The sequence below is a fragment of the Varanus komodoensis genome, unplaced genomic scaffold, assembly GCF_004798865.1.
Source record: "Varanus komodoensis strain SLA01 unplaced genomic scaffold, ASM479886v1 scaffold11, whole genome shotgun sequence".
Taxonomy (NCBI): Eukaryota; Metazoa; Chordata; class Lepidosauria; order Squamata; family Varanidae; genus Varanus; species Varanus komodoensis.
Window position 1 is genome coordinate 19,624,332 of NW_025335317.1, and position 21,408 is coordinate 19,645,739.

At 45.8% G+C, this 21,408-nt stretch overlaps 1 protein-coding gene across 2 annotated transcripts in view; it reads right to left on the reverse strand.

Moving 5' to 3' along the window:
- The window catches only part of SPOCK2 (SPARC (osteonectin), cwcv and kazal like domains proteoglycan 2), a 68,911-nt gene extending 47,503 nt beyond the window's left edge, over positions 1-21,408 (reverse strand). For both annotated transcript variants that reach the window (XM_044420523.1, XM_044420521.1), the window contains exon 1: positions 20,675-21,408. In XM_044420523.1, coding sequence (XP_044276458.1) covers positions 20,675-20,851 — 177 coding nt within the window. In that variant the 5' untranslated portion in view covers positions 20,852-21,408. The remainder of the gene's footprint in view (positions 1-20,674) is intronic.

Genomic DNA, 21,408 nt, shown 5'->3' on the forward strand with positions numbered 1-21,408 from the left:
AACTGAGGTTGGGTGTACTCCTCCTTATTTCCATTTTTTCCTCTGTGTGAAAGGAGTTAGAGCTGACCAGACAGCAGGATTCTCGTCACTGCACCATCTTGTCATCTGAATACTTTCAACCTGCAGCATGAATTTCCCCAGAGGAACTGCATGTAGTCCGAAATGCACTGGGACCTTTGCTTTCCTTGGAGAAAGCATCCTTTTCGTCTGCACCTTGCTTTCGGCATTCTTTGCGGGGTTCTCCTTTTTGATGGTTTTGCTTTTAATTTGCTCCCTCATTCAAATCTCCCTGGTGTCCCCTTTTTCTAATCCAGCTCTTTCAATACTGCATGGAGTGTCAGGCACCTGGTTAACCAGTGGGAGCGGCACAGGGCAGGTGGCTATTGCTGGAAGTGCTTTAAACAGCTACAGTAACAGTCACCATCATGTTTATTGCTAGAACAAGTAGAACCCAACTTTGTGATTCTTGCAGGTGCAAGTCAGGGACGTGCTCTATTCAACAGCTGAAACGACTCCTCTCAAATGTGAAATATCTTGAAAAAGCTTCCAAATGGCTTGAAAGACTTTGCATACTTCCATGCAGTCATTCTGCTTGGAGCCACGGGGCAGTGTTCTCGAACCGCATCCATCATCAACTCTAGTCTGCACAGGAAATGTTGAGAGATGGTGCCAGTCATCTCTGATCTAGAGAATTCTCACCAGAGGGTGAGAGCTGATAAATGCATCTCCTGTGCTGAGTGATGCAACCACAAGAAAAAGCCACTACTGAGTTATATATGCATGTCCAGGCTTGAAATTCTCTGTAAGCATTTTCAAAAGCACTGAGATTCCTCTTTATAAACCTATTCTTGTCAACCGACCCCTTGAAATCACTTCATCTAAAAAACAAAGGAGTATTTATTCTTATTTACTTCCTCCATGCCACTTCAGTCACAAAAGGGGGCTAGCCACTTACTTCTTAAAACCAACCACCGGGATTTGATAGATTCTGCAAGTGCGGCACTCTCTTCAAAAAGCTTTATGCATCCTGGACTCCCTGTGCTTTCCAACCATTCAAATAGCATTACCTCCAGACCTTAAGTCTTTTGATTTTACAGCCTGGAGTGGACAGTTCTTGTTAAGGCACAGAACCAGCCATCAGGAAAGTTAACTTCATGGCTTCCAGCCTGGGGTCAAATCGTTGCAGGCCCCTTTTACCAGAGAAGAAGCATTCCTGTGCTGGTCCTTGGCTTATCCTTGAAAGAAGCAGGCTCCAGTTCTTCCCATTCCTCATTTTCTTATTAACCTGCCTATTAAAGAATTGCACCAAGCAATGTAAGGCATGCTGAGATGGGGCTCTCAAGAGGAGTAAGCAGCACAAGAATGTATTGCGGCACCCACCTCTCATGCCCAACAGGCATTCTTCCTCCTAACGGGAACAAAGATGCATGTGCAGCTGCTGAAGCACCAAGCTATGCTCACTCAGGTCAAAATTAGCAATGCGTATGAAATCTGACCTGGAGGTGGGAATCCACCTCCGGGCTCTGGTGCCACCAACTAGCAGGAAGCAAGCCCAACGGCTGCATATTGCGTTATAGATACGCAGGTAGGAGGAGCAAGGCCAGCTTGCCTACATGCTGCCCACACGCCCCCTGTGCAAGCGAGTGCTGCTTCTGCACGTGTGACTTGTGGGCTTTGCATCCAAAGCAAGAGAATAATTCGGCACAAAGACGGGACCTGCTAGCACTTGCAAACGTGATCTCCACTCGGCTTGGGTTGCTTCCTAGAGCAGGGCTGAGCATGAAAAAGAAGTCTGGAGAGGACAAGGGAGCCGGATTCTGGGAAGATCTTCATACCCCTTGTCAAAACTGCAATGATACGATGCTTGGAACTTTCTCATTCTTTCTTTAAGCCCATCAGAATGAGACTGGAAGGGACACAGAGGCAGCCCCCTCCAACGCCTCCACCGGACCCCCTCGCTCAACACACAGTTGCTCCCAGGCCAAAAGGGCAACACTATGAAAGCTGTGCAAATGTTGCTTCTGCTCTCTCTTCTCCCTTCAGACACGGGGTCTAAGTAAACCTCACCCGGAGAGTGTTTGTTTTGGGCAGGTACAAACGGTGAATGCTAATGAAGATGAAAACACACTTGGTCGAGTCTTAATGAAGCATCTGAACTGTGAAGGCTATGCAGGGCTGCAGTCCCACAGACAAGCACCCACAGAAACAGAGGTGTGAAGGAGAAAGGACTGGTGGAAGGATCTGTGCGGAAAAGGGAAGAGGAGGGGAATCAGCAGCAGCAGAGTTGGAGCAAGCATGGAGACGGCTTAGCTGATTATTTAGAGATGGTGATTTGCAGGGTGATGTGGCCAGAAAGCAAAGCGAGCCCCAGGGGAAATCACAGAATCCCTTATATTGAGGGCAGTGCCAAGGGGCAAGCCAAAGACACAAGCAGCTTCTGATTATAAAGCGAGTCACATCAGCGGGACTTCTGGGCTATTATGCATCTCCCTGAATTGAGGGTTTGTTGCAGCCACCTGTCATATGTTGGCTTCTGCTGCAAAATCAAACACGGAATCTTTCAGCAGATGCCTCAGCCAGGGCCCAAAGCCTGGGAAGTCACAGCAGCTTCCCTTTGCCCTGTCCTCATCTTGAAAAGTTCCTCAAGGCTTGAGTGAGTCAAACTGGTCCTTGATAAAACTTCCCAGTTGTGAATACTCTTCTTGCCATGTTCGTGCTGTTACCTTACATTTTATTTTTAAGTAGAATCCCCCTATTCTCCACATGTGTCTTTTGTTCCACTGTCACAGCTGATCAAACAGGCTTTGTAGGGTTTGGGGAGAGATCCAAAATCCTGCCAGACCTGATCAACCAGAGGGGAAACTGGAATCAGTGCTCACATCCAGAGCAGACTTCCCTCTTTTCCAGGCAACTTCACCTTCCAGCCATGCAGAGTTGGGTGAAAAAAGAAAAAAAAGTCTTTAGTTCTAAGAGAAACCACTGTTTTGCTCCAAATATTATTTCACATCCCAAAACATCACCAGAAGTCCTCTAAACTTCATTTTCTCCAGACCATAAAAGCTGATGGTTCTCTCAAACTGATACAAGAAAAGTTGGAAATGTTGTATACAGGGACAGAGATGAAGAGAGCACGAACAAAGGTTAATGAATGACAACAAATGGAAGTACATTAAGTTATAGAAGTTGGAAAAAGACAGGCAGCAAAGGTTTCTTGGCAAAAGATTAAACAAGAGTGGGAGCACACATGGAGAGATTTGTAGGCTGGGGGGTTTAGAAAGAACAGGAAATACAAGGAGGTTCTTTTCTTGTAGCTTAGATCAAGTTTAGGCAACATCGTTAAAGGGTGAAGCAGACCCTGGTGGGAAATAAACAGTAACATTAATGAACCTTTCGGCATCTTCAAAATGACAGTACCTCGTGGCATCCTATTACTGAAGAAGTCCATGGCTGACAAAATAATGGCCATAACAATGTATTTATTTCTAACCTCCAAATCAAGGGTGAAGAACCTCAGGTCCATGGACCATCTCTGGCCCACCCCCTTTCTCCCAACCATTGACCATTGGGTATTTTCTCCATCCCCCATGGTTGAAATGCTTAAATATGTCTTAGATACTGGTAGGAAGAGGTTTAAGCTAAAACATTTCTGGTATGTTTGGCCACACCCCTTTTGGTTTTGGCTCCTCCCACCACCGGGATGCAGGCCCTAAGAGATCTTCTAAAGTTGGATGGGCCCTCAGACTGAAAGATATTCAGTGTCCCTGCTCTAAATCTTGAGCTGGTTTACAAAAATGATAAACTCTGATATAAAATGATGAAATAAGCTAACATCCCATGCCCAAAATAGTCCTGTTATTAAATTATAAATTATCTTAGTTGATTAATCACCTGCCTTTAAAGTAACTGATTAATCTGCTATAGAGTTATCTTTCTGAAACACTGAGAATAATATTAAATTGTAACTTGCCTAATTACAGCTACAGCTCCATGCCTGCAATACCACGAACGTTTACCTGTCTGCAAGCCCTACTGAATTCAGGGGGAAACTTCTAGGCAAAGACTGAAAGCTAGTGTGGCTTGCCTTTCTGTAAGTGAGATCTGGGTTCAAACGTCTACCTATTCACAGAGCTTAATACTGGATTAGACACTGCCTTTCAGCATTACCTACTTAACAAACTTGGTGTGAAGAAGGGGGTGGGGGGATCATTCACACACCCCTGACCACACTGGAGGGAAGAACAAGATAAAAATCTAACAACAGCAACAACCAACATCATACATACAGTTTGCTTGAATGTTAGAAGGAGAGCTATATTTTACCATTTTCTTTCGCAGTGCTTGTGAGAGTATCACGGAAGAACTAGAACACCCTCATACAATAAATAAGCATGCCCTTAACTTGCTGATCAAAATTATCCCCTGCTGCTCAAATTAACCAAAGCTTAATCTATCAATTAAAGCTTGCAGCCCAGGCAAAAAAGCATAATTAGACCAAACAGGCAGTCCCTGAGTTACAATTTATTATTATTATTATTATTAGAACATTTCTATGCCACCCCTTGCCGAAGCCTCGGGGCGGCTTACAACACAATAAAATACAATACAATACAAAAATAACAAAATAAAATTAAAATTAATAATATAAAAAATAAAAAATATAAACCATATAAAAGAAGTTATAAAAGAAAAGTTATAAAAGAAAAGAAAAGAAAAGAAGTCGCCCTTCTTTTAAGTTCCATTCCTGAGAAAATGGAAATTCATCTTTAAGTCAAGTAGGTATGCAAGTTGGATCACATACGTTGGCTCTGCATATTTGCAGGGCTTATGGCTGCAGGAACCCCCATGAAAGCAGGAAAAAATGTACATCTCTCTACCATGCCCCACCTACCCACCCAAACTCACCAGTGACTCCTCTTTGCAGCAAGGAAATCTCTCCAGATGGCTGGGGGCAGGCAGGCAGGCATGCTCTGGAGGTGTTCCTCTCTCCCCCTTCACTTCCTCTCTCTCTATGGTGATCCTTTGGAGGCCTGCCCTCTTTCCCTTTTCACTTCCTCTCTCTCTATGGTGATGGCAATTTTCTGCAGTATTTTTTTTAATTAATAGGCTTTATGGCAGTTCTTTTCTAAGTACAGGTTGCTCATAACTCTGACATTTGTAACTCGGGCACTTCCTGTAGCTACAAAACAGACATTCAACAAAAGCAGCATTGGGTTTGATCCTGATTTAATCATACTTAGAACAGACTCACAGAAATTAACAAAACTTCAAGTACTCATGGCTACATTAAACTTGAATGTTTTTGATGAGTCAACTTATAAGTTTGGATCTAACCCACTGTATGCCAAGGTGCAGCTTTTTTACTCCCTGTAAACAAACATGAAGGACAGTTCTGTAGACCAACATACCTGGGAAGACACAGTAGAAACCAGATGACAACGCACAGCAAGTACTAATAGCTACTGAGAAGGATCAGGATGGTTTCCAGTAGCAAAACAACGCAACAACCACTAGCGGGTCTGTGGACATGTGGGAGACAGCAGAGAAATGCATTTTATAGTTAGGTGCTACGGCTCCGATTTGTACTTTGCCATTTTGTAAGCTTCCCAGAGTGGTTGCAACAAGTAAACAACTGCTTTCAGGTCACACATGTGAGCCATGCAGCAAAAATGGTGGCAGCACAATGGTAGGCAGGGCGTAGCACTTAGTGGCCCGAGCTTTCGCCCTTGCCCCATGAGGAGCCTTTGAGTCAATCTCTTGCTGGTCTCCCGGTCACTGCCCTGGTTAGGTGGAAGCTGGGGGCAACGTAAATAAATCCAAGGGGCATTTCCCTTTGAAGAACTGCACATTCCTGGCAGGAATGTGCTACTAAGGGACAGGCACGAGTCGTGGCCTTTGGGGGGTGGTTGGTTAGATTACGCCACGTCTGTAAAAGGAAAACATCTGGAATCGAGAGACTGCATCCCTCTGTGCACAGGAGCAGATGTTCATTCTTGCTGGCACCTCTCCTTTCAGCCACGAGCTGACACCTTACTTCAGCTTCAAAACGTATCAAATAAAAAGACCATTCACTCCATTTCGGCTTTTCTGTTTGGAAAACAAGTGAAATCTCAACACAGAATCAGCAGTGTAAGCCAGCCTTCCCTAACCTGGTGCCCTCTAAATGTGTGGGACAATAGCTCCTATTTGCCCTGGCAGTAGAATTGATGGAAGTTGTAGTCCAGCACAGACAGGTTGGAGAAGGCTGGCTTAGGCAATTATCACTCAAGCCAGAGCGTACCTTTTCCCCATCTTTCACAAATCTGTTTGTGGGAAGGAAAAGCCCAGCCCTGGGGGTCAAATCCAGCACTTCTGGGGTTTCCCAGGTAGCTTTGCCCCTTCCTCCTCCCTCCTCCAGTTGTTTAATTGGATAGTTTCCTGGCTTTTATGCAGCTTTCCCCCATTCTATAAGATTAAAATGCTTCTACTAAAATTTGGCTACTAGCCAGAAGAGCTTTAAGCTACAATAGACTGCTATTTTTCCTACCCCCTTTTGGCCCCACCTACTAGTGGATCACAGACCCCTTGAGCTTCTCCAAAATAAAATTCAACCCTTGGGCTCAAAGGGGTTCAGGGGTCTAACCTGGTCTAATTCTATTTTTGACACTGACTAAAGCTAGTGGACATTTCCTGCATTTTGTGGGCTGTGAATTCCACAAGCTCATTTTGTGAATGGTCCAAGAGATCACACAACCCAATCGTATTCTTATGAGCAGAACAATCCTTTGTTCCTCTGTGAGCCGCCCCGAGGCTTTGTTGTGATGGGGGCGGCACAGGAATGTTTTAAATAAATAAATAAATAAATAAATTCCAGTGGCTCCATTATGCCAGCAGTCTTCCTACTCTCACCTTGAAGGACCTTGAATACTACCAGATCCTCAGAATCCAAGGGCACAGGGTATTTGGAAGGGCTTGTTGCCACTCCACTGTGTACAACTAGACTTCTAGTTTTATGCAGTCAGTGGTGGGCCAGGAATCCCATCTATTTAGAGACATCTGACAACATCTAGCATTGTAGATCAGCCCTCCTTTGTGGCACCTGTCAAACGTTTTGGACTATGATTCCTAGCATTCCTGACAGCTGGGCATATTTGTCTGTGGCTGACAGGAACTGAAGTCCAAGATGCCTCCCATTATTCCCATTCCAGCTCTTTCTTATTGCTTTTTCATGTTCCTTGTGCTTCAGCGTCCTCACGCCCCCAAGTTCTTCCTTCTCTAGAAGCTGGACCTCAGCCAACAGCATCAAAGGTCCTTCTGCCTGCCCTGTTCTCTTTGACATGAAGGGAACTCATCCAATCACTACCACTGTCTCGAAGATAGGACAGTGCAATAGCCCAATCTGGCATTTCACAGTCTTTTAGTCCTCCACACCAAATGGAGTCAGCTATTGAAATTTACAGCCAAGATGGAGATAGGCTGAATAATTCAAGACAAACCGAGCAATATCACTCCATCTACAATCCACATATCCTTATTGATTCCAATATGATTTCCTTCCAGGAGCATCGATCATCCTCAAAGCTCCACTCTAAATCCTTTCAATTCACCAGCAGCATCTTTCTCAAGCTGTAGTGCATGGCACTAAACACACTTCTGCAAATGAGGTCATGCTGTACTAAGTGGAGTTCAGCGTTCTGGGTTTTCAAATGATGCTCTTGTTATTAATACAATGGATCGACTCTTTCTTTGCCACAGAGTCAAGCCTGGCTAATTCATGCACTCTGCTACCACAAAAACATGCCCCCATCTTCCTCAGACGTGTTGGCTCACGTGTTTGAACAACCAGCAGAACCACTAAAGGAGAACCCTCAGGCTTCTAGAGGACTTTTCAGAAGGAAGACTGTGGTATTTGCTCCAAGCTTGGATGGACGGACCAAGGGCTACAGTGCTTCCACCACAAGCATCGTCACCATTCAGAAATGCAAGTGATGAGACTAAAGACCATCTCCTTGGTGTCTTCGTGTTGCTACTTTTGGATGTATGTCACCAGGAACGATGGGAACATCCTCAACGCAGCCTATTCATCCATCTGGAATTGACTGACGTTGGGGAAAACAGGAAAAAAGGCCACCCGTTTGGTTTGTGCTTCTGGCTGGACTGTTGTGTGTGTCATTCTGTCTATGTGCCATTAGGAAGACGACTTGGCAACGAACCACATGCTCACCTCCTTCACTGAAATGGCTTTAAATTCATACTTTCAAAGAAGGGTCTGGGGTGACATGTAGTAGTGGAACATCTGAAGTGCAGGGGCTCCACAAGACAGCCCCATAGCCATGCCAGGCCCCAAAAAGGCAGGCTTCATCTGCATCAACAAACCAGTTCTAACAGAGTCATTTCCAGAGCATGTCTTTTGCAACATGAATGTTGCCTGTTGAAGAATCAGCCCCCAAATGCTTTGCATGACAACACTGAATACATGGTTGAGAAATCCATCCCCTTGTCCCCCTGCCCTACAGTCCTGTGGGAATTTCAACTAAATTCAGAAGGAAGCAGGAAGTCTGAGGGGGGCGGGGCGTGATGCCAGAATCCTCGCTTATGCAAAAGTGTGAGTACTCCATCCCTGGAAGCTCGGGCTCCACTACACCCCTGCTCATATGGCAAACAAGCACCATGTGGGTCAGAAGTGCCATTTCGCAGAAAGGCCAGTTCGAGGGGCATTCACACACCCAAATCTTTGCAGAGCAGGTGAGAAAGCAGCCCTTCTCCTGTCTCCCTCACCACACTAAGAGGCAATGCATCAACACAGTAATCTTATATTGGTTCATTTATTTGATTTATTCCCTGCCTTTGCACCCAAAATGGCACTCGAGGCAGTTCTGAACACAAGAGCCCTTGGTGCAGACTGCAGCAATCAAGCTTAGGGAGAGGCACATTCCAGTACATTATGGACAGAGGGTGGCATACAAGCCTTAAGACTACAACAGATCTCCCAGGACACGCAAAGCGGGAAGGGCTCGGGCAGCAGTATCTGAACAAGCCCTAAAAAATGTCAGGTTGGGATTTCTTCCTGAGGAAAGATTAGATTGCAATTGTGTAGCATATCAGGATGAGAGCTGGATGCAAGGAGACAGGGAAACTGCTGCATTTGGAAAGGCTGAATTGTAGCAGTTGCAGTTTTTCATACGGGAGGGAGAAAACCAGCACCCACAGAAATTCCCTCTGATATGTCTGTTTCAGAGACCACCGTTTTGTCCTTCTTTGCACACATTTCCAGGGAAATAATCCCTAATGCTCACATATTTCAGATCTCACCCTGCTGGAATCAATGAGACAAAGCATAGCATTGGCCCTAGTGGGCCATCTTCAATGTTTTTTAGATCACAGACTCAGTTCAGACCCTAGACATTTAAAATGAGCAAGGAAACGCTCGATGTAGCTTAGAGACAGAATTCCATTTCCACTGCAAATGATAATGTCCATACCCAGACGCCAATTATGAATAACAATATATTGGGTAACCTCATGATGGTATAGCTTTCTAATGATGCAGCTTCTACAAACAAGAGTTTAGAGCTGCAACCCTATACTCGCTTACCTGAGAGTAACTCTCATTTAAGTCACTGGGGTTTACTTCCGAGCAGGCATGTACAGGCTTGAACAGGAAATCAAGGGCTATCAGAGAGAACGGGGAATTGCATGGTCTCCACTGCAGCAAAATTGTTTCTCCAAACAATTGCAAAAACAATAGAGCTTGTTATACCAAGTACAGAAGCTGGACAGGGGGTGGCGGAGCAGGGCAAAAAGCTGCCTCTGCTGAATTCTGCGCATTAGATCTCTCTCTCTCTCTCTCTCACACACACACACACACTTCTTGTGTCTGTTTTGTTTGATCCTGCTCTGCAAGAACAAGGACACAGCACCGCTAAGTTGGGACTTATTTATTTTACGTTAACACGTAAATGGTTCTTGGTGACATGGCTAATTGTGACCCACAGAGCACAGTATACTTCACAGCAGAAAAGAATCGGTTTATTAATTCCGCATTACTGCAACAGCTTCCGGGGCTGCCTTTCGGCCCTTACGCTGCAGTGTGATTCTAGCCTACTGCCAGCAGAGCATTTAAAAAAGGAAAGCAATGCATTCAGACAGATACACACAAAAAAGGCACATGCTTTTGAGCAAATGTGCCCCTTAACAGAAATGCAAATACAGACCCATCCTCCTCAGCAGGTTGAAATGTCACAAGAGACAATAACAAGTTGGCCATTAGCACACACACACGCAAAATGCACAACCAAGATGCATATAAATGCATGCTGGTGAAACATTTAACTTCTTTTCCTCCTGTTGATCCATCAAGCACAAACAGATTCTAAATATCACACTGCGCTACAGACGTTGCTAGAAGGGTAAGAAAAAGCTGCCCAGTATATCCCTGGCGAAAGAGACAGAATTAATAAGCAGAAAGCAGCTTGCAGGATGGATGGCAGAGACGTGCACAAAAAGCGCTATGGTGGAAGCAACCTTCTGCTTAGCACTGCTGTGGCACCGGCTCTGATCCAGCATGAGCAGGCAGCGCAAGGGCTGCCGTCACAAATGGAAGAGGAACTGTCCTTCACGGGACAAGGTCGGGTTTGTTCCGTTTTCCTGATTTCCAATTGCATCTGTTTTCTGTACAGTCAATACAATACTGAAATTGATTTTACCTGGATTTTTATTATTCCAACATTCATATCCCTCCTGTTTTCCTCTTCCAAGAAACCTCTTCTCCATTTTATGCTCACAACAAGCCTGAAAGCTAAGTTAGGCTGAAAGTCAGGAATCGGACCAAAGTCACCCAGAATGCTTCACAGCCATATGGAGACTAGAACCCAGTTCTCCAGAATCGCATGCCAACTCTCTAACCCTCTACCACAGGCTCCTGCTGGTATAGGCAATTTTTTTCTTCAATAAAATCTTTGTGTTAAGTGTCATTGCTGAGAGAGAGGTAAGATTTTTTTATGGCCCTGCTCCTTCTACTTCAACAGCACTCTGATACAAAGAATTCAGGAGATGAAGCTTTACTAGGCACAGAGATATTTCCTTCATCTTGGATTGCTGTTAAAAAGCAGAAGTGCAAGGATAGTAAGACTGGCATTTGGAGTAGGAATATGATTCTTCTTTTAGTCCTGAATGGTTTCCCCAAGTGAACCAGAGTAAAGGAAGATCCTTCTGTTCCATGGTAAATATTCTTCCTTAGAGAGAACAACTTCCTGTTTGTTGTGCAGAGCAGAGATTTCCAAGCTGCCCTCCTATGCTGTGCACATGACTTTCCCTTCAGAGAAAACAATGGAATGTATTTTAGTGCATGTTAAGTCTAGGTGTACACTAAAGATGACGATAGCAGATATGTTGATCCTGCTGTAAACCAGGGATCTTGGCTTATTTGCATCCATATATGCCCAGCCGCCCCTTGAGATCGGCGGGGGAGGCCCTTCTCCGGGAACCCTCCGTGAGAGAAATTAGGAGGGTGGGTACTCGGAGGAAGGCTTTCTCTGCGGTGGCGCCTAAGTTATGGAACGCGCTCCCCAGAGAGGTCTGCCTGGTGCCGTCGTTATTTGTTTTTCGGCGCCAGGTGAAGACCTTTTTATTCAAGCAGCATTTTAACTGTTAATATTATTGGATTTTATCTGGCCAGGGTGGCTTATTTTATACTGTATTTTTGTATTTTTAATTTAATGTTTATATTTTTGATTTATAATTATTTTAACTTATTGTTGTAAGCTGCCCCGAGGCTTCGGCGAATGGGGCAGCATAAAAATGTTTTACTAAATAAATAAATAAATAAATAAATATTAAATAACAATGTGCAGGATCTATGCATTATGCATGCAGCCTGTCTGATCCTATGTGAGTAGGTAAACAAGGCATGGATAACTTGAGAGTATAGTTTGTTGAGTCTAAACAAACCAAGATCATGAGTTAACCACAAAGCCTGCTTTAAAGCTGACTTTAGATCATGGCTTGTTTGGGCTCAATAAACCACAATCCTGAGCCTGGGTGGAATGCTAAGCCAGGCAAGCCTAGCTGCTTACCAATTCTACTTCGAGGGCAGAATAGGAGCAAGCAGGTTGCATGTATCCTCAGTCAGTTTGTGCATATTACAGATTTCTAGCTTAACACAACTAATATATTTGTCTTTGTTCCTGGGAACACAGCAGGGCAATCAGATGCAAAGGTGGGTTCTTGTGCCTTTAACAGATGCGTACAAGAAAGTATTTGGGCAAACATGACTTTTTGGGCCTCCTCGCAAGCTGCCTTTGCCAAAATGTCTTCATTTGCACAGTCATGAAAAGAAGAGGAACTCCGTCTTCCTCTGCATGGTCCCAGTCAAAAGACTCCTGTAAGCATCTGAAACCCTACACAAAGAATCTAGCTATACCGAAAATGGGATTTGCTAATTCTGCATTATGTGGCACTCATAATAGGCCCCTAGTGGGAAACATTAAACAGGGGGGGCTCCCCATCCCTCTCTTTTATCCTCACCCTTTATCTATTAAACTAATTGGTTTATTTAACGGAGAGAATTACAGCCCACCCTCACCAGCTCAGTGAGCGCTCTGATCCATATTCATGAATACATACTTGAGTTCTACTAACCTGCTTGCTTCCAGGACAGATACTTCAAAAAGGGATACTACTGTGTTGTAATTGAAGGGCTTTGCCCTGGTTTCATAGCTCTCTCTCTCTCTCTCTCACACACACACACACTCACAAAAGAGAGGGGGGAAGGGGGAGCTTTGGGATACACATGCATGTTTAAAGAAAATAGACATTAAAGGCCAAATGAGCCTGGGAAAGACAAAGCAAGCTTCACCCATGAATACTTGTTCTATGCTTGCATCAAAACTGCTGTGGTCTTTTGCATGATTCTTACTGCAGTAGCTCTTAACTAGAACCCAAGAGTCTGTCATGGTCCCTTATCAGTGCACTTCAGGTGGTCTCTGAGACAATAGCAAAAATAAAGCAAGAAAAAGCTGAAGAGCTGGACTTAAAAAAAATAGTCATCATCACTTGATGAAGAGACAATACATTTTCTAGGTTAAACTTTAAGTTCCTTTCCACTTCAGCATCACAAAGATGTTTAATTGGAAAGCTTCAAAGGGAGCTCTCTGTTGGTTTCTTCCTGTACAGTCACAGATAACAAATGGAGCAGCTGAGTTTGGACTTGGAGGCTCCATGGCGTGGTAAGAAAACATGGTGGTCTGTTTTAAACTAAGTGGCAAGCTGCCAAGTGGCCTTCAATACAATATCCTAAGGATGGCTTTCAGCATGGCTTGCATCATCCCATGATGCAACAGGAATACTTATTCTGTGTGTGTGTGTGTGTGTGTGTGTTCTGCCCACATGATAACCCACATTCAAGAGGAGAGTACAAGTTGTGTGGGAGTGAAAAGTGGCTTTTGGTTGTGATATGGTATTATTGTACGGTCTGAACCCAGCTGCACTATCAAGTCATAGCTTGTTAGCCACAAAAAGCTCATGAAGAAAGCCTATACTTTGTCTGTTGAATTGTGCACTATGGGTCATTCACCATGGTTTGTTATCTTAGCTGGACTCAGGCAACACGTAACCCACATTTCAACAACCACCCAACCATTTTCCCTCTCACACACACACCAGCTCTTAAGGATGTCCCATTGCATGAAACTGTTTTGCTGCCCTTGTCATGTTGAGATACAGATTAACAAACAGCACATCCTAGATTAATGTCATCAGCAATACAAACTGGTGCAATGAGGACGACACCACAATTGTACTGGGATCAAATCCTCGCTCTGCCACAGCAGTGCAACAAGCAGCCGAGATTGGACTGATCAGACTGAAGCTGGTATGGGAAACAGGTTTTGATCTTAAATATATTCTATTTGTGTATTCAAGTGTATGCACCCTTACAGTTGTTCAGGAGGTAACAGGATATTCACATACAGCTTTTAAAATGAAAACTGAAGGGAAATAAATTAAGTTGCAGGGGGCATTAAATCTATACAGCTGAAGTCACTTCAGAAATGAAAAAGGATCTACAGGAATAGCTCAAGAGCCTTTTGCAATTTGTGCCTTGGTGCATTTCTTCAGAATGTACCAGCAGCCTTTTTAAAGGAGAAGCCTCGATATGCCCCCAGAATACACATTCTGGGTTGCAGCTGTTAGCATAAACAATGTTTATTACGTGAGCACAGAGCACTTCTATGATACAGGTGCAACGGGGACATCCCACAATCCAATATAAAACAGCAAATCATCTTATTCCATGGGGAAAGTAGAAGGAATAATCTCTTTTAAGTGCTTTTGGTCTTATGGACTCACTCATCTTGCTTTCCCTAATTCCAGGGCAGATGGCACCACTAAACTCCAACTTTTTTTAATGAAACACTGCACCCTTAAACACAGCTTAAGAAGAATGCAGCTGCGTGTGATTTCTGGATGCCTTGAACCCTTTTAGCTGTACTCCTGCATCACTGAAAAATCTTATACTGAAACCATAGATGCAACTGAAGCGTCTCACCTAGTCCACAACAGATTCAATGAGAGCCTCAAGGGCTCCCTTCTTCACTGACGGGCCTCCCCCTCCCCAACACCGTCCTATGTACTGTAATACCAGGGGATTGTGGGAAATATTAACTGGCAGCTAACAGGTGCCTGATCCAGGAAGCCCACAGTAGGCATTAGTGTCAGGATTTGGCAGATCCAGCAACTGCTCAGCTTCATACTCCTGCAACAATACACTGGCTTGAGGAAGAACACCTCTCACAGAACAAAACATCGCCATCTGAATGCTGGGAAAATGTAATATCCTTGCAAAGGAAGGGTGTTAAGGAAAACCATCTGGACCCCAGAACAAGGGATTAGCTACACGGGGTGGCAGCAGGCAGGAGCATCCATGATGCAGTCAAAGGCCTAGAAACGCTGTATTATTCCACTTAAAAAAGGGGAAAGTATAAATCAAACCTAGCCGTTTCAAGCCAGCCAAAGCATTTCATGATGGTGCTTCAAGCCCTACTTCCCACCCGCTGCGATGTTTCAGCCCACTGTGTCATACCTAACTGGTAAAGGAGATAAATGAGGGCCATCATGCATGTCAAACAGGATTTAAGGAAAGGAATAAAACTAGGGCTGGAGGCAGGTGGGCAGGACAAATGTGCAAAGATTCCGAGGAGGGCAATGAGAAGGTTGGCTGTGTCCTTTTTTTCTTTTTTGCAGAGGACAATTCTGTTTGCAGGACTGCTGGGGGACTATTTTGATGGCATCCTCTCTATGAAGCTGTCCAGTCCAAGGCAGCCTTAAAGATAAAAAAACTCGGAAAGGAAGAGCTGGGTCTTGAAGCTGCAAATCAGCAGCACCAGCATGAGTGAGCAAGGTGAGTCAGCTGCTCATAGCCTTCCACACTATGGTTGGATGTGCTGCATTTCTATTTAAAATGTAAGGATATGGAAATGTGCATTCATACACATACATTAGCATGTGCATGCTAATGTATGTGTATAAATTATGCACATACAAACATGTGTCCTCTTTTGGGGCAATTTATAGGTTGCCACAGTAAATATAGTACAAGTGCTAATTGGACCATGCCCTTATTCCAGCAGAAGGAAACCTCCAACCTGTGGGCCTAATCCAGCTTGGCCTGGGGTCCAGTCCAGCCCATGGAGGGCCTACTTCCTGCAAGCTCTGCCTGTTGCCCTCCCAAACCACACCTGCTGTGAGTTTGTGCACAAAGAGAAAACCATTTTTAAGCTCAGATCAGAGAGATTGGAGATAAACCGGAAATCCCCTTGTAGCATCTACAGTGACATGAGTGGCACTGGAAGAAAAAGCTTGCTAGGCTGGGGTTTGTAGGAGTGCTTGCACTCGCTTGCTTTGGTGGCATTTTTGTGTTGGGAACTGTGGCAAACACACAGGAGAACCAGACCGATAGAGGCCACTGGCTTTGCTTAGGACAGTATTTGCATGCCATCGTTCAACTCCCAGCTTTTATGCACAAGCCTAGGAAGCAAGGGGGCAGGAGGCAGAAACTGCATCCATTGGCATTTCTGTTACTATCAAGATCATGGATGTTGCCATAAGGGGGGGAAGCAAGCTATGCATTTCTGTTTCCTTTTCACCTGAAGTCAAACTACCTGCTCTCAGAACACCTGGCAATGATACTGCTGAGAGGTGACTACATCTCATGAATGAGACGAGGCCAGTGAAGACCTTACACCCCTTCAACAACACTTGCACGTGACGGCGGGGGAGTGGGGAAGGACCGCGAGATAGGACTACGGCCCAGACAGGTCATACCTCCTTATTTACCTCAATCAGGCTGGGGTGCCTGGCACCTTCTAGATGTATTGAACTACAACTCCCATCATTCTTGACCACTGACCATTCTGGCTTGAGCGGATGGGAGCAGAAGACCAACAACAACTAGAGAACCACAGAATTTTCACCGCCAACCTTGAGAGAGATACAATGTGGATTTGAAGGCATCTTCAGTCTAATTCAGTGTTTCCCAAATTTCTACAATCTGAAGCACACAAGGTGAGAAAACGAGTCAGAGCTACAGGGTTGTATCCAAGACAGTAGACCCACTGAAAGGAGTGGGGCATGAATTAAACCCATGCTGGATTCAGTCCAAGCTGCCCAAAGCGATCCCAAGCTTTGCCAGAGCATGCTCTCATATAAAGCAGTGGATCAGGCCAAAGGAATGTGTCTAACGTCAGCCTCTGCTTACCCATAATGGCTAGACAGGTCATTGCAAGAACCCCAAAAGGAAGGAATGGAGACAGTAGCCTTCCCTTGCAGTTGTCCCTCCCAGCAGCTAGTAGACAGAGGTTAACAGCCCTTTAAAATGGAAGTTCCATTGCTCTTCAGAAGTCCATCAGTTTGTCTAATCCTTTGAACATCACCTAAGACACCGACTTCTGCCACATGTTCCAGCAGCAAAGTTAAGGATGTGCTATAGGAAGAAGTATGTTTCACGGCATGGCCCTACAGTTCTACTGTTCTGCACACAGAGTGGAAGAATGGCTCTGTATGATTTGCTCAAATGTAAGCTATCAGTGGGAGAAAATGGTTCATAATCCTTTCCAAATGCATTGTTCCTGGCCTAAGCCAATTGGCCCAGATTCCAAAATACTGGAGGGGGGGCAGGGCTCCAATCCTTTATTTAATGGCTTTGCTAGTAAATCTTCTGAAGGGATAGTCAAAAGAACTTAGTGTCTTTTCAGACAATGCCAAGCGGACAGAAGCCAGTCTTTCCAAGTTTTATTGTTTAATCAAATGCCTGCTTCTATTGATGGAACAATCATTAGATGCATCTCTAGCTGCTTCCAAACCTCCCTTCTCATCAACCAATTAGACTTCTTTCTAGACTCCTCGATAGGTTTTCAGATGTACCAAACCCCATGTTGTGGCTAAACTGTAGTGTGTGCATGGACAGAGTCACAGTTTTTTCCCTTGGGAACAATTCACTTGGAATTGCCACCACTTATTTTATCCTGTGCACAAAATTGCAAGCATCACTAATAGTGAATGCAGTTAGTAAATGCCCCTGGGACTGCAGCCAAAATGGGGCCACTGAAAAACCAAAGGGAGGCAGCAGAATGCTCAGGGAGCTTCAAGCTTTGCAGAAGGACCAAAAATGATTAGGGCAAAAATAAAACATAGCGGGCAACTCACTCCTACCAAGGAAAAAGCAAATATGAAGTCCAGTGAAGATTGGGAATACTCACAGAATGCTAAAACAAATGGGAAACAGAAGGGAGAGAGACAGAATGGAACATCCCGGAAGAACACAAGGATAGCTAGCACAACAGGAGCACTTTGCTCTGCAATGTTTTGTTTTAGGTCTCACTTGCGGATTAAAATTCCCACTCCACTAAGAAGCATGCAACATATGTACCGCCAGGGAGAAAATCTATCATTTTATCAACTGACTGTGAATAAAACACAGGGAAGGATGTTTGAAGGGGAATTCATTTGTATTATCCACAGAAACTATCTTTCTTCTTTGCTTGTACAGGCTTTATACCTTCTGCATTTTTTGGGTGGGGAAGCATTAACACGATTGCCATTAAAAAAAAAAAAAAACCTGGCCCCAGTTCTGTATCTTCAGCAGTTGTCTGGCACACAAGATTATACAGGTGAAGCTTTACCTGGCATGGAGACAAGCATGCAGGTAAAATTTCACTAGAATATCTGTGGGTCAAACTTCTATTGAGAAGCAAAAAGTTGAAAACAATACTAGCTTTCAACCATCTTTTGTCCCTTGTTTCATTTGTATTTTAAGGGATTATCGGGCAGCATTTTCCCAAGAAGAAAAAGGCAAGCAGGGTCAAGTCTAAACTGAAAAGCTGGCTAAGCTAAACAGGGAGAGATGGAGAATATGTGTTTTATGTTTTATATTCTGGTCAGTCAGTTTGAACAAGGGGGCAAAGAGAAATGAATCCTGCCCCCATCAGGTTTCCCAGCTATTGTTTCAACCTTCTTTAGGGTGGATCTCATGGAGAAATTATTTCAGGGGGTGCATGGTGGAAGCCTAAGTATCCACCCGATTGTATGATCCTAAGCAGTAAGCCCTTTATACACCCATCGACTGGTGGCAATGGCAGAGAAAACCAGGTGCTTTCAACAGCGACTCATCCGTGTGAGTCCAGGAAGGTATCTCTGTGGCAAAACCAGAGAGACCGAGCCTGCAATGCCCAGGAGCAGACGCCACCAAACTCAGCGCAATTTGCTTCTGCATAAATATGCGTAAGCTCAGGCGGTGACAAGCTTATTGCGACATAACTTACGCGTCCGTAGGCCAGAACTCACTTGCCTGGCTGCGTCCAGGGATGTCATCCGTTCCCCTCAAACGGACGCAGCACCTCCAACACGGCTTCATCCAAGCCAGGTTTGTAAGAACGTGCTCCAGCACCACTAGCCTTGGGAGGAGTCAAAGGAGGCTCTGAACATGTACAGAACGCACTTTTTCCTTTGACCCACCGCCAGCGTCCGAGTGACCGCTGGGAAGGCTGCACTCCGGGGCTGGAGGGCGTTTCCCGCCCTGCTTTCCGGGCAGCATTTTGGCACCCACGGGATCGCCTCCCTGCTCCGGCTCAGAGGGAAGAAAAGTGGCCCCTGCCCAAATTCTTGCCCTGCAGCTATTAAAAAGGGACACTGCTTGACCTCTTGTGCAGCTGGTCAATAAGCCTATTTATAAAAATGAAAGAAAATCCATTTTTTGCCTTCTGGGAGGACCAAACCCCACTGCTATCTTCTGTCGCTGAGTTCCTTCAGTTGCAGAAGCAGCCCCAAACCCCTCACCCCGCCGCCAAAATTAGGTAGCCTCCACCCTACCCTAGGAGAAAAAGCCAAACCTGCATCAACCATCTGGGTGTGACACGAGCCCCCCCCCCCCCGCATCGCGGTCACCAATCGCTGGACACGGTTTTCAGAAAAATGTTTTGAATAGACGGCAGGCTGCGGCTGCAATCCTGGCGTAGACCATTTACTTCGGAGTAAGCCTCACTGAACTTGGGGGCGCTTGCTTCTGATAAGGTACGGCTCGGATCGCACAGTGAAACTGATGTCCCTACTGAGCTTCATGTGGAGTCCCTGGATATTGCCGTCTCTCTCTCCTCTACGTTATTCCTACTTCTCCCTCCCTTCCACCGTCTCTGATTGTCTCTTTCCCATGTCCAGGGGTTAAACAGAACAACAAAGGAGGAAAAAACGCAGAGACTGATCTCCGTGCTCCAGTACTGCAGCCACGGTCCCGAGGGACCAATGCACAAAAATGTACAACTCCTCCTGTCCCACCTTCCCCACCCGCGCCCCCAGATCCATAGATAAGTCGCTTGGCCGCAATGGGCGTCCGTTGAGGAGGAAGGGAAAGAGACGCCGCATGCAGACGACATGCAAGCATGCAGACTGCTCGGCCGTCGCTTGCAGCGGCCTTTGGCCCGAGTTTCCAAGGGTGGGTCTCTCCGGCGAGCTTGCAAAAAGGGGACTCGGCTCTTCGTTAGGGCTCGATGCTGCATAGGGGAGATTCGAAGGATTTTTTGAAACTCGCCAGACCCCTCCTTTGGAAACTCAGAAAGGGGTTTCTATTATCTAAATAAATCAGTAAGTAAACGACCTGGCTGCCAAAACTCCACCGAGTCAGCTTTTATTCTCCAGATCCAATCTCTTTTCACCCGGCCGTTAAAATCGCAAAACCAGAACACCGCAACGCTTTTGCTCAGCGCCGCTGTGCAAACCCGGTGGGGGGCAGGTGCCGGCCCGCCCACCCTGGTTTCCCGCTCTGAATGCGCCATGGAGCCAGCCCTCCCCCCGGGCCGGGGCCGGGCCGCGCAGCGCTACACTGTGCAACTTCTCGCTGCCGCTCCCGGCAACCGCTGACCCCGCCGCGCCACCTGCACGGGCGGCCGCTGCCAAATCCCTTCCTTCGCTCCTGCCTCCTTCCGCGCCATGCACGCTGCCCGCATTTTGCAAAGGAACAATTGTTGCAGGCTGCTGGTCAGACGGCGGCAGCTCTTAGACGCACATGCTTCTGCGGTGCAACGCACTGCAACAGCCGCTCCTGTCTCCTTCCCCCCCCCGCCACTCCTCCCCAAGGTTGGACTAGACGCTACCGGGGGTCCTCTTTTTGCTAACATGATTAGCACCCTCGATCAGCTCCATGCAGACTCACGTCTCGGAAACGGTTCCAGTGTTTGATCTTGCCGCTGTACTGGGAAATGGAAGACAGCCATTGCTCGTCCTCCATAAAATTGCCGGGGTTTTCGCCTTCTTTCCCCCCTTTGCCGTCCCCTTCCGCCAAAACGATGGCCAGCAGCAGCGGCACCAGGCAACTGCCTGGGGCTCTCATCTTTGGCGCGGCTCTTTGCTCGCCTGCTCGACAGCGATGGTTTGTCCTCTTCTCCCCTCTCTGACTTGGGGAAAAGAGCGAGAAGAAGAGAGATGGAGAGATGCCTGGATCCCCGCTGAAATGTGACCCGATTAGGAGATGTACTTCTCTGAAACCCAGAGCTGGAAGCACCGAGAGGATTACGGAGTCTGCGCCAAAAGAGGCTGGCTTAAGTCACTGGAGCATCAGCATCACGTTTGACATCATCATACCTGTTAAAAAGAAACCCACCCCCGGCGAAAGGGGGTAAGTAGGAAAAAAAGGTACGGGCTAAGGGCACGCCGATCTCTTTGGTCCTTGCTTCCTAATTTGCAATGGCCATGAATTCCTCCCGCTTGATAGACAAGTAGGGTTGTGCACTGTGTCTATAGCAGAATAAAATACGGTGGGGATCTCGATTCCTTTTCTTTCTTTTATGCGGCCGCTCCTATCTCCACTGTGCAGCAACACTAGAGATGGTCTGTTAAGCAGGTTGTGCCCAGGAGATAAGGATCACAGAACAGGTGGAAGTTTTCAGG